The 13323-nt window shown below is 41.9% G+C and overlaps 1 protein-coding gene across 1 annotated transcript in view; it reads right to left on the minus strand.

The window, feature by feature from the left end:
- ADAM18 (ADAM metallopeptidase domain 18) overlaps window positions 1–10827 on the minus strand; it is a 117782-nt gene extending 106955 nt beyond the window's left edge. The window contains exons 1-2 of the mRNA XM_068970500.1: window positions 10773–10827; window positions 10149–10225 (exon numbers count right to left, since the gene is read on the minus strand). Coding sequence (XP_068826601.1) covers window positions 10149–10225; window positions 10773–10827 — 132 coding nt within the window. The remainder of the gene's footprint in view (window positions 1–10148; window positions 10226–10772) is intronic.
- Between the last annotated feature and the right edge of the window lie 2496 nt (window positions 10828–13323).

Raw genomic sequence — 13323 nt, forward strand, 5'->3', positions numbered from 1 at the left:
AATGGCTTTTGAAAACAAGAGATGAAAGCTATATTTTGAAGAAATATAACTTTACTATGTATTAATGCTAGATTTTACTGTTTATGTGTATAAAAAACATACTCATTTTTAGCCAAAATAAATGAGGCATGACTGTAGGCTTACATGCTACACCAAATACAATGAAACAGTAACATGTTTATAAATACATAAATACACACTCTCAAACACTAGAGCCACTTTGCAATGCTTCACATATAAGCTAAAGACAGAGCTAAGAGAAGGAAGCAAGGGAAGAATGCTGCGGCTCAAGCAATACGAGCTGTGAGACTCCAGGGACTAAGCTATAGTGGTCCTCATCACCTTGATGGGAAGGGGTCCAGGAGCAGATGTGCACAGTACACAGTACAGCAGGCTGCTTTTAAGACATCGTCCGGAGGGTGAGAGAATGTCTAGCAAAACATGTTTTATGTAAAAGAACGATACAGGCACGAAATCCAATCTTTGTCCTTTAACAAATATGATCCTCAGAGGTACCTCCATCTACTGGGCCATATCCTATTGGTTGGAAGGAAGCCACAGGTTTTTCCCATACTCAGAGGTAGAGTTTCTTCAATGGTCTGAACACTAGATGGTAGGAATCACTTTGTGAATTTAGGGTCTGTCCAACACCACGGGCAAAGAACTGAGGAGCTGAGGAATAAAACCCACAGCTCATATAGTGCTGGGAGACTTACAAGGTCTGACCAACCAGAGGAGAAAAATGTCACTGAACACGCTCATGCCATTCAGTAAAGATCACAGAAGGGTCAAATTTTAGTGTTAAGGAGAAACTAACCTAGAAACCCAGAAACTAGAGTCAGGGTTACTCGAGACATTCATCCTAAAGACAATGTGGTTTAGTTGCTCAGTCGTGTCTCATTCTTTACGACCCCATAGACTGTAGCCCGCTAGGCTTCTCTGTCCATGGGATTTCCCAGGCAAGAATACTAGAACAGTTTGTTATTTCCTTCTCAAGGGTATCTTCCTGACCCAGGTATTAAACCCGAGTCTCCTGCACTGCAAGCAGATTCTTCACCACTGAGCCACCAAGGAAGCCTCACCAAAGACATTACAAGCACGACATTTTCGAACTGGTTAGGTAACCAATAGGTAACCTAACTGCCTGCCAAAACAAAGTATAGTACATTTTAAGGGAAAATCACAAAGTTAAGCAATCAACCAAATGGAATTAGCAGTGTTAATCCAATCAAAAATAAATATACCCAGGAACATGAAATAAACCGGATGACAGGATAAGAGGCTCTGGTCTTATCTTCCTCCCACAGGTATATCAAATATAAGCTTTGCATGGGTCAATTGCCTCTGAGAGAAATCCAGGAAGTAGCAGAGTGGCTCCTCAATACTGGATGACTGAGAAAATATCCACCACACAAAAGGGCAGGAAAGGCTGAACACACACACCATAAAACCCAGCCCTGGCAAAATAGGCTCCAATCAGGAGAGAAGCCCCAATTTTCAGTATCTCCCTCAGCACCAAAAGGTTTGGACCAGGCATCCAGCAGCACACTTTTTTTTTTTTTAAACTTTTTATTTTATATTGGAGTATAGCCAATTAGGGCTTCCCTGGTAGTTCAGATGGCAAAGAATCCGCCTGCTGTGCAGAAGACCCAGGTTTGATCCATGGGTCAAGAAGATCCTCTAGAAAAGGTAATGGCAATAAACTCCAGGATTCTTGTCTAGGAAATCCCATGGACAGAGGAGCCTGGCAGACTACAGCCCATGGGGTTGCAAAGAGATGCAACAAGCAACAAAGCAGGCATAGCTGATTAACAATGTTGTGGTAGTTTCAGGTGTACATCAAAGGGAATCAACCTTATATATACATGTATCCATTCTCCTGTAAACTCACCTGCCATCCAGGTTGCCACAGAACATTAAGCAGAGTTCCATGTGCTATACAGTAGATCCTTGTTGGTTATTCATTTTAAATATAGCAGTGTGTACAGCCCATCCCAAACTCCCTAACTATCCCTTCCCCTCATCCTTATCCCTGTCCTTATCTCTAAGTCTGTGAGTCTCTTTCTGTTTCGCAAATTCATTTGTATTGTTTCTTTTTAGATTCCACGTATAAGGGGTGTCATATGATGTTTCTTCTCTGTCTGACTTACTTCTCTCAGTACGACAATCTCTAGGTCCACTCAGCAGCACAACTTTTAAGGCTGCCACCCAAGGGACTGGTTTCCAAGTAGCCGAGTTCAGACAGCCAGTGGGACTTGGCATCCATGAGTCTCCCATTAAACAAAGAAGCAGATTTTTCATGTGCCCATGAGCACATCTCATGGTTATTCCCAGGTGCATTATAGATGGAGCAGGTCAAAGCACCCAGCTCTCACTTTCTTCCTGGAAGGGGTTTGACTACTCACATTCTCAGTTGGAGCTTGAAGGTCCAGCTTCAAATCAGACTACACCTGTGCACTATTAGGGATACTGCCAGGATACTGCTATTAGGGATACCAGCCTGAAAGGGCTGGTGGGCACTTCCCCTGACTACCCTCCCCCACTCTTTGCTCAATTCAACAAGAAAATTAAGTCTCCAGTTTCTTCCTAATAGGAGCTTCTCTATACAATGAGAATCTCATTTTTTTTTTTTAATTGAAGTATACTGATGTTTCTGGGGGCTCAGCAGTAAAGAATCCACATGCAATGCAGGAGACCCGAGTTTGATGCCTGTGTTGGGAAGATTCCCTAAAGAAGGAAATGGCAACCCGCTCCAGTACTCTTTCCTGGAGAATCCCATGGACAGAGGAGCCTACTGGTGGGCTAGTCCATGGGGTCACAAAGACTCAGACATGACTGAGTGACTCACACACACACACTCACACATACTAATGTATAATATTATATGTTATGTATATATAATATAGCAATTCACAATTTCTAAGTCTATATTCCATTTCTACTTAGAAAATATTGGCAATGCGACCTCAACTTTTAAGGCTGCCACCTGAACGTTTGGATCCCATATAACCCAAATCTGAAATCTGACAGGGTCAGTATTTATAGGTTCCCACTAGACCATTCAGGTATGACCTAAATCAAATCCCTTATGATTATACAGTGGAAGTAAGAAATAGATTTAAGGGACTAGATCTGATAGATAGACTGCCTGATGAACTATGGAATGAGGTTCGTGATATTGTACAGGAGACAGGGATCAAGACCATCCCCATGGAAAAGAAATGCAAAAAAGCAAAATGGCTGTCTGGGGAGGCCTTACAAATAAATGTGAAAAGAAGACAAGTGAAAAGCAAAGGAGAAAAGGAAAGATATAAGCATTTGAATGCAGAGTTTCAAAGAATAGCAAGAAGAGATAAGAAAGTTTTCCTCAGCCATCAATGCAAAGAAATAGAGGAAAACAACAAAATGGGAAAGACTGGAGATCTCTTCAAGAAAATTAGAGATACCAAGGGAATATTTCATGCAAAGATGGGCTTGATAAAGGACAGAAATGGTATAGACCTAACAGAAGCAAAAGATATTAAGAAGAGATGGAAAGAATACACAGAAGAACTGTACAAAAAAGATCTTCATGACTGAGACAATCACGATGGTATGATCACTCACCTAGAGCCAGATATCCTGGAATGTGAAGTCAAGTGGGCCTTAGGAAACATCACTATGAACAAAGCTAGTGGAGTGATGGAATTCCAGTTCAGCTATTTCAAATCCTAGAAGATGATGCTGTGAAAGTGCTGCACTCAATATGCCAGCAAATTTGGAAAACTCAGCAGTCACCACAGGACTGGGAAAGGTCCATTTTCATTCCAATTCCAAAGAAAGCCAATGCCAAAGAATGCTCAAACTACCGCACAATTGCACTCATCTCACATGCTAGTAAAGCAATGCTCAAAATTCTCCAAGCCAGGCTTCAGCAATATGGGAATGGTGAACTTCCTGATGTTCAAGCTGGTTTTAGAAAAGGCAGAGGAACCAGAGATCAAATTGCGAACTTCTGCTGGATCATGGAAAAAGCAAGAGAGTTTCAGAAAAATATCTATTTCTGCTTTATTGACTATGCCAAAGCCTTTTACTGTGTGGATCACAATAAACTGTGGAAAATTCTGAAAGTGATGGGAATACCAGACCACCTGACCTGCCTCTTGAGAAACCTATATGCAGGTCAGGAAACAACAGTTAGAACTGGACATGGAACAACAGACTGGTTCCAAATAGGAAAAGGAGTACATCAAGGCTGTAAATCGTCACCCTGCTTATTTAACTTATACACAGAGTATATCATGAGAAACGCTGGGCTGGAAGAAACACAAGCTGGAATCAATCAGTTGCTGGGAGAACTCTCAATAACCTCAGATATACAGATAACACCACCCTTATGGCAGAAAGTGAAGAGGAACTAAAAAGCCTCTTGATGAAAGTGAAAGAGGAGAGTGAAAAAGTTGGCTTAAAGCTCAACATTCAGAAAACGAAGATCATGGCATCTGGTCCCATCACTTCATGGGAAATAGATGGGGAAACAGTGGAAACGGTGTCAGACTTTATTTTGGGGGGCTCCAAAATCACTGCAGATGGTGACTGCAGCCATGAAATTAAAAGACGCTTACTCCTTGGAAGAAAAGTTATGACCAACCTAGATAGCATAATGAAAAGCAGAGACATTACTTTGCCAACAAAGGTCCATCTAGTCAAGGCTATGGTTTTTCCAGTAGTCATGTATGTATGTGAGAGTTGGACTGTGAAGAAAGCTGAGTGTTGAAGTACTGATGCTTTTGAACTGTGGTGTTGGATAAGACTGTTGAGAGTTCCTTGGACTGCAAGGAGATCCAGCCAGTCCGCTCTAAAGGAGATCAGCCCTGGGTGTTCTTTGGAAGGAATGATGCTAAAGCTGAAACTCCAGTACTTTGGCTACCTCGTGTGAAGAGTTGACTCATTGGAAAAGACTCTGATGCTGGGAAGGATTGGGGTCAGGAGGAAAAGGGGATGACAGAGGATGAGATGGCTGGATGGCATCACTGACTCGATGGATGCGAGTCTGAGTGAACTCCGGGAGTTGGTGATGGACAGGGAGGCCTGGCGTGCTGTGATTCATGGGGTCGCAAAGAGTTGGACATGACTGAACAACTGAACTGACTGACTGAGAATCTTCTTAAGAGAAGATGTTTATACAGAAATGCAAGCACATCCCAGGATTATTTTCCTGGGCTCAAGGCAGATGGAACAGGAAAAAACATAAAAGTCCCAAGTTCTCTGTGAAAAGGATTTGAGTACATACTTCCCAGGCTGCTGCCTAGGGGCTGAGCTTCTAAATAACTTGTATTTGGCAACTGACTGGGTACATAAAGAGTCGTCATCTGGGAACTTGGACAGATGTGAAGGCATTCCCTGTGCTTTCTTGCTCTGATTCATTCCAATGAATATTATAAAATTAACTCTCCAATTCTCCCTCAATGGAATTTGTCCACATATATTGCCCCACTTTATACAGAGGCACTGGAAGAAAGGCTAGGAAATCACCTAGTTACAGGAGCTTCCCTTAAACAGAGAAAACAAAAGGGGTGAAAGAAGTAACATTGTGTCTGCAGATGACATGTTCACATGTACAAAAATTCCTAAAGACAATGCCAAAAAGCTATCAGAATACATGAATTCAGAAAAGTTTTAAGACATAAGGCCAAAATACAAAAATAAGTGTTGTTTATATACACTTAACAATGGCACCCCACTCCAGTACTCTTGCCTGGAAAATCCCATGGACGGAGGAGCCTGGTAGGCTGCAGTCCATGGTGCTGCAAAGAGTTGGACACGACTAAGCGACTTCTTTCACTTTTCACTTTCATACATTGGAAAAGGAAGTGGCAACACACTCCAGTGTTCTTGCCTGGAGAATCCCAGGGACAGCAGAGCCTGGTGGGTGGCCATCTCTGGGGTCGCACAGGGTCGGACATGACTGAAGTGACTTGGCAGCAGCAACAATGAACTACTAGAAAGAAAAATAGGAAACTAATCCCATTTGCAATAAGAACAAAAGAATAAAAGGAGACGAAAAACGTACACACTGAAAACTAAAAAGCAATCATGAATAAAATTAGAGAAGAAACAGATAATCTATGTCTACGAGTTGAAGGAAATAATACTTTTCCATACCACTCAAAGTGATTTATAGAGTCAATGCATCCTTATGAAAATTCCAATGTCATTTTTCACAGAAATAGAGAAAACAATCCTAAAACAGAACATTAATAGCTATAACAATCTTGAAAAAGAAAAGCAAAGCCAGAGACATCACACTCTGTGATTCCAAACAATATTACAAGGCTATAGTAAGACTCATCCAAAAAAAAAAGAATAGAAAGAGGGGCCAAATTAATAAAATCAGAAATGAAAACTGACATCACAGAAATATAGACGACCATAAGTTAGAACTGGACATGGAACAACAGACTGGTTCCAAAAAGGAAAAGGAGTACATCAAGGCTGTATATTGTCACCCTGCTTATTTAACTTATATGCAGAGTACATCATGAGAAACGCTGGGCTGAAGGAAGGACTAGCGGGAATCAAGATTTCTGGGAGAAATATCAATAGCCTCAGATATTCAGATGACACCACTCTTAGGGCAGAAAGTGAAGAGGAACTAAAAAGCCTCTTGATGAAAGTGAAAGTGGAGAGTGAAAGAGTTGGCTTAAAGCTCAATGTCCCAAAAACTAAGATCATGGCATCTGGTCCCATCACTTCATGGCAAATAGATGGGAAAACAGTGGAAATAGTGTCAGACTTAATTTTAGGAGGCTCCAAAATCACTGCAGATGGTGATTGTAGCCATGAAATTAAAAGATACTTACTCCTTGGAAAGAAAGATGCTTTCCTTGGAAGGAAAGTTATGACCAACCTAGACAGCATCTTAAAAAACAGAGACATTACTTTACCAACAAAGGTCTGTCTAGTCAAGGCTATGGTTTCTCCAGTGGTCATGTATGGATGTGAGAGTTGGACCGTGAAGAAAGCTGAGCGCCGAAGAATTGATGCTTTTGAACTGTGGTGTTGGAGAAGACTCTTGAGAGTCCCTTGGACTGCAAGGAGATCCAACCAGTCCATCCTAAAGGAGATCAGTCCTGGGTGTTCTTTGGAAGGAATGATGCTAAAGCTGAAACTCCAGTACTTTGGCCACCTCATGCAAAGAGTTGACTCATTGGAAAAGACCCTGATGCTGGGAGGGATTTAGGGGCAGGAGGAGAAGGAGACAACGGAGGATGAGATGGCTGGATGGCATCACCGACTCGATGGACATGAGTTTGAGTGAACTCCGGGAGATGGTGATGGACAGGGAAGCCTAGCATGCTGTGATTCACACGGTCGCAGAGAGTTGGACATGACTGAGCGACTGAACTGAACTGAACTGAAGAGACTACTGTTGTTGCTTAGTTACTAAGTCATGTCAATCTCCTTTGCTCCTCAATCCATGGGATTGCCCAGGCGAGAATATTGGAATGGGTTGTTATCTCCTTCTCCAGAGGATCTTCCTGACCCAGGGACTGAATTGGCAGGAGGGTTCTTTACCACTGAGCCACCAGGGAAGACCATAAAAAAGTATTAACAGCTATAAGTTAAGAAAATGGACAACCTAGATGAAATGGATTAATTCTTCAGTTCAGTTCAGTTCAGTCCCTCAGTCGTGTCCGACTCTTTGCGACCCCATGAATCGCAGCACGCCAGGATTCCATCACCAACTCCCGGAGTTCACTCAGACTCAAGTCCATCGAGTCCGTGATGCCATCCAGCCATCTCATCCTCGGTTGTCCCTTTCTTCTCCTGCCCCCAATCCCTCCCAGCATCAGAGTCTTTTCCAATGAGTCAACTCTTCGCATGAGGTGGCCAGAGTACTGGAGTTTCAGCTTTAGCATCATTCCTTCCAAAGAAATCCTGGGGCTGGTCTCCTTCAGAATGGACTGGTTGGATCTCCTTGCAGTCCAAGGGACTCTCAAGAGTCTTCTCCAACACCACAGTTCAAAAGCATCAATTCTTTGGTGCTCAGCCTTCTTCACAGTCCAACTCTAACATCCATACAAGACTACTAGAAAACCCATAGCCTTGACTAGACGGACCTTAGTTGGCAAAGTAATGTCTCTGCTTTTGAATATGCTATCTAGGTTGGTCATAACTTTTCTTCCAAGGAGTAAGCATCTTTTAATTTCATGGCTACAATCACCATCTGCAGTGATTTTGGACCCCCCAAAAATAAAGTCTGACACTGTTTCCACTGTTTCCCCATCTGTTTCCCATGAAGTGATGGGACCAGATGCCATGATCTTTGTTTTCTGAATGTTGAGCTTTAAGCCAACTTTTTCACTCTCCTCTTTCACTTTCATCAAGAGGCTTTTTAGTTCCTCTTCACTTTCTGCCATAAGGGTGGTGTCATCTGCATATCTGAGGTTATTGAGATTTCTCCCAGCAGTCTTGACTCCAGCTTGTGTTTCTTCCAGTTTAGCGTTTCTCATGATGTACTCTGCATATAAATTCTTAGAAAGGTACAAATCCCAAGGCTGAACCAGGAAAAAATAGAAAATGCGAACAGACCAATTACCAGTAATGAAACACAGATAGATTTAAAAACATGTAGGCAGACACTGCACATTTCACATCCTGCATCGTCGCTATATACTTTGACATAACTGTGGAACAAGTGAACAACTTGAAGTTTAAAGTGATCATGCAATGACAATATACATACAAATGGAAGCAAATCAGAAAAAAAAAGCTTAAATCCAAATATTTTTTCAACAGTATGTAGTTTACTCTTAATGGAAAAATATTCATAAATTAAAGTCATGACTCCATGTCCTAAAACTGATAACTCTGACTGCTTTAACATCTGTAATCCTTTCTCACATATATATATGAAAATATATATAAAATATTTCAAAAGGTTAATGTGAGAATTAAATGAGAGTAGTATAAAAAAAACTTCTCTAAAGGAAATTTTATTATGATTTTCAAGTACAATTTTATACATTTAGTTTTTATTATAATTTTTCAGTAGTAGAACATAATCATAATATATTCTAATACTGTATGTCAAAATAGAGTTATTGGAGTCTTAATTTTTTTACTTAACTCATTTCAAAAATTGTTCCTTCAAACTGAAAGCATTTTCTCAGGGTTTCTATATATTGACCCCATTTCTTAACCATATGGAAATCTAAACCCCTGTATTATGACTTCTAGTTTCTGGTCGGCAATCTAAAACAGCATAACTATGCCAATTTAAAATAGTTTTAATCAGGAAAATATTCAAGATGGAATGTCTTCAATTTAATCAGTTTTTAGTAGTAGTGCACATTTTTCAAATTCTTTTTCCAATTAATATTTACTGACATGCTTTCATTGTCAATATATGTAATATCTATCACTTTAAACTTCAAGTTGTTTACTTCAGTTATTTAAATAATATCACATTTCAGGCAAATGTGATATTTTTAATTTTCTTTTTATTTGGCCATTATTTCTAGTAAGTCTGATGCTTCTGGGTCAAATTTGCAGGTCTAAATTTTGCTTAAAACCATTTGTTCTATCACTTTAACTGTGGCCATTAATAATGTTTTCTTTCCATACATTGCAGTCTGAACCATTGTCACAGTTAATTAATGTTGTTTATTTCTACCAGTATGATTCATCAATAGTATTTAATATTTCTTGAAAATTGTGAACAAGTGCTTCAGAAGAGCCTGAGAGATGAAGGGAAGGGCCTAGGAATTAGCAATAAAAATATGTGGCTTTGCAAGCAAATACAAATCAGTATGATCTGATTCAATGCAAAGGTAAATAAAGAGTCTTAAAATTTTAAATTATAAAACTGATACTCTTTAACTTTTTATTTTATATTGCAGCATAGCCAATTAACAATGTTGTGAGAGTTTCATGATGGACAGCAAAGGGATTCAGTCATATATATATATACCTGTATCCATTCTCCCCCAAACTCCCCTCCCATCCAGGCTGCCACAAAATATTGAGCAGAGTTTCCTGTGCCATACATACTATAGGTCCTTGTTGCTTATCCATTTTAAATAGAGCAGTGTGTACATGTCCATCCCACACTCCTAAATTATTCCTTCACTCCATCTTTAAAACTAACATTCTTGATCATTTACCTGCTTCTCCCAATCTTCACTCTCATTTGACCTTATCTTCTGTGGAACTGTGACATATAGGAACACTCCCTCAGAATCTGCAGTAAGAAAATGGGATTATTTTTTGCAACAGTCCTCTAAGACAAGCATGGATTCTTAAGCTTTGAGTCCATGGTGGGGGTCTACAATTGTAAATCTATCTACGTGTGTCCACCCTCCTGCTTGGTCCACAGATTTCACCAGATTTTCAGTGGCCCACTGAAAATGGCGAGGAAACAAACAAATGAACAGAGAACAGATATAATGCTGCAGGACCATCCTGTTGGGTTCCAGAACCACGCTGAAGCCTTTCCCTGGGGTCTCTGAGGAATAAAGACACGGCAGTACCGAACCTAGCTAAGTCCTCTGGCTACAGAGTGGGTGGCCCAGAAAGACCTTCAGCGGCTGAGACATTGCATCCTTGGCTAACATCTTCCATCCCCTATCCTGGTCCGGGGGTGGCTGAGGGTGGAAGGAAGGCACCATCAGAGAATCCCAGGAAGGGGCGGCAGGTATCCTAGAGCTACAGAAATTGCTCCCCAGGAAGATCCCAGCTCTGCTCAGTACCCAGAGAGGGAGAAGGAAGTTGAGGCTCCGAAGTCTTACCTTGGCTGGCGAGCAGCCCTCCAAACGCAGCAAGCCCTGCAAGGAGTAGGAACATGGCTGGGCCGGGGCGCAGGAAGCAGAGCCAGGTGAGAGACCGTTGGGTATCCCTGAGGCTCGCGGGCAGAAGCCCTTCGGAGTACAGCATTCTGCCCCGAGCCCTGGGGGTGATGACCAGGGCCTCGAATTAGCTTTCAGCTGCACTGGCTCATCCTTAGGCATCCTGAGTGGTTGGGCGCTCAGGGCCGAAAGAAGGAACCGCAGACAAATGCTTGCGCCTACGTACAGCGGGTCTGTGATGACAACGTGGACATCCTTCAAACCCTTCAGTAGGGATACAGGGACAAATAAGCATACTGTCCATGAGGGCTTAGAGTCAGACACAACTGAAGCAAATTAGCAGGCACGCTCTTCTGGGGGAAGTTCCTGGTAATTTCCGTTCTCCATGTGATGGTTTTCTAACAACTTTTATTTGCTATGGTGGCAGAGAAAGAGAAGACTAGCAATATTAACTATATTTTTTACAAGAAATTTTCTTCTTAAATTGTGCTACTGCCGACTTCATAATCTTTTTTAAAAAGTCTTTTCAAACAAGGAAAATATCAAGAATATGGAACTTGATCCTGGATACGACAATAGAAAGCACTTTTTTCAACTGTGTCCCATTCTTAAATACAGTGTTCCGTTATGATATGCTGAGGAAAGGGAAAGGAAACTTTGAAATGGAATCTAAGTGTGGTTTGTTAAAATTCCTTTTAGAACCATACAAAGGAAGCTGTAGAAATGAGACAGTCAGCAAGACAAACTAAGAGAAGAAAAGGGGCACCAGGGCAGAAGACAGAACACACAATTGTCTTTGAATCTTCTGACAAATATCTTAATCTGCTCGGGCTCAAAAGCTAACTCACTTGCCCGCCACTCATCCTCATCTTCCTTTATCCCAGGACACTCCACAGCAAGGATGTATTGTATTAAAATTACAAAAATAAACTCTGATCAGGTCCAAAACTTGGACCTAGGAGGCAATAGTACTCCTGGGAAACTGATCCTGAGAAATTAGTTTTAAATAAGGCAGGACATGAATCATAATGGGTCAAAATAATGTAGTGGCAAAGGGGGCGAGGGAAAGGTCCAATAGAATCATCCTGATGTGTATGATTTTTACCACAGAGTTCACCCACTGAAAGCACACAGGTGAATGACTGTAGGATTTTCAGTATATTCACAGATATATGCAACCGTTACCACAGTAAAAGTTTCCGTTCTCTCATCTCAAAAGCAAGTCCTCTACCCTTCAACTGTTATCATCTCCCACCCATTTTTTATTCCCCTCTCTCCCACACCCCCCACCCCACAAGCAGTTAATAATCACTATTCTTGGTCTCTCTAGATGTTCCTGTTCTGTATGTTCCATACAAATGCATAATATATGGTTTCTGTGACTGGCTTTATTCACAGAGACCATGAATAGCATAATGGTTTCACGATTCATCCACTTGTCACATATCAGTGCTTCCTTCTTTGTGTCTGAATACTATCCCATTGTATGGATGGACCACCTCTTGTGTAACCATCATCAGCTAGCTGCTCATTTGGAAAAGGAAACTCTTGGCCTTTGTGATTAGCTCCTCCCACAGCCCAGGATCACTTTCATTTATATTGATGGAAACTCTGCAGGTCCTAGTTAGATTCCAGGTAAGACGATGGATCCCTAAACCACAAATAACACTTTGAAATGTGCAGAAGTACATCCGTCAAGAGAGACAGTAAGTCTGGGTCCTTCAAGGGAAAGATATATTCTAGAACTCAGTTTTCCATGAGGCCAGGGGAGTATCACCTGGAGATAGAATAGCTACCTATGACCAGGAACTCAGTTTAATTCCTTGAAGGTAGAATGGAGGCCAGGGACTCTCTGAGGGCACTGAGGCTCAATATCCTCTTAATCTCCCAAAGCTTGGAAATGGGTAGCGCATGAGAATCACAAGCTACTGGAGACAGTGGACCCAGATGTCCTCTCTTGAGATGGGAGTGATTAGCAGGGCTGTGGGCATCTGAGCTCAGGCAGTCAGTAGCAGAGTGCATGATGGAATGTGTCTTTGGGATGGAACAACCTCCCAGGACCAACTAGACTGAAGCTGAGCAGGACCCTGTGGGGCCCTCCTGGATACCAAAGTCTTTCCGTGTGTCCCATTTCTTATTTGAAGGAAAAAGGCTTTCTGCTTCCTTGACCTTCCACGAGTTCCAAAGGGCATATTCAAACAGTTGCTAACTGGGGAAGGAAGGGGAGGCAGGAAGAAACATTGCTGCAGCAAGGGGCCTGGTGCTGGTCCCTCCTTGGGTGATGGGCTAGCAGTCTGTGCATGCCTTGGAGTTCTTCAGCAGGAACTAGGGCCCCCCTCAACCCAGACGGAGGAGGCCACTTCAGGCTGAGCACAAGCAAGTGGACCCACACTGATTGGAAAGGCTGATGACTGAGATGGCTGGAACACGGCCCTGTTATCTCACCACCAGCCAGTCAGAGGGAAGTTCCACACGCTGCAGCTCTTGCCCCAGA

The sequence above is a fragment of the Capricornis sumatraensis genome, chromosome 4 (assembly GCF_032405125.1).
Source record: "Capricornis sumatraensis isolate serow.1 chromosome 4, serow.2, whole genome shotgun sequence".
Classification (NCBI taxonomy): Eukaryota; Metazoa; Chordata; class Mammalia; order Artiodactyla; family Bovidae; genus Capricornis; species Capricornis sumatraensis.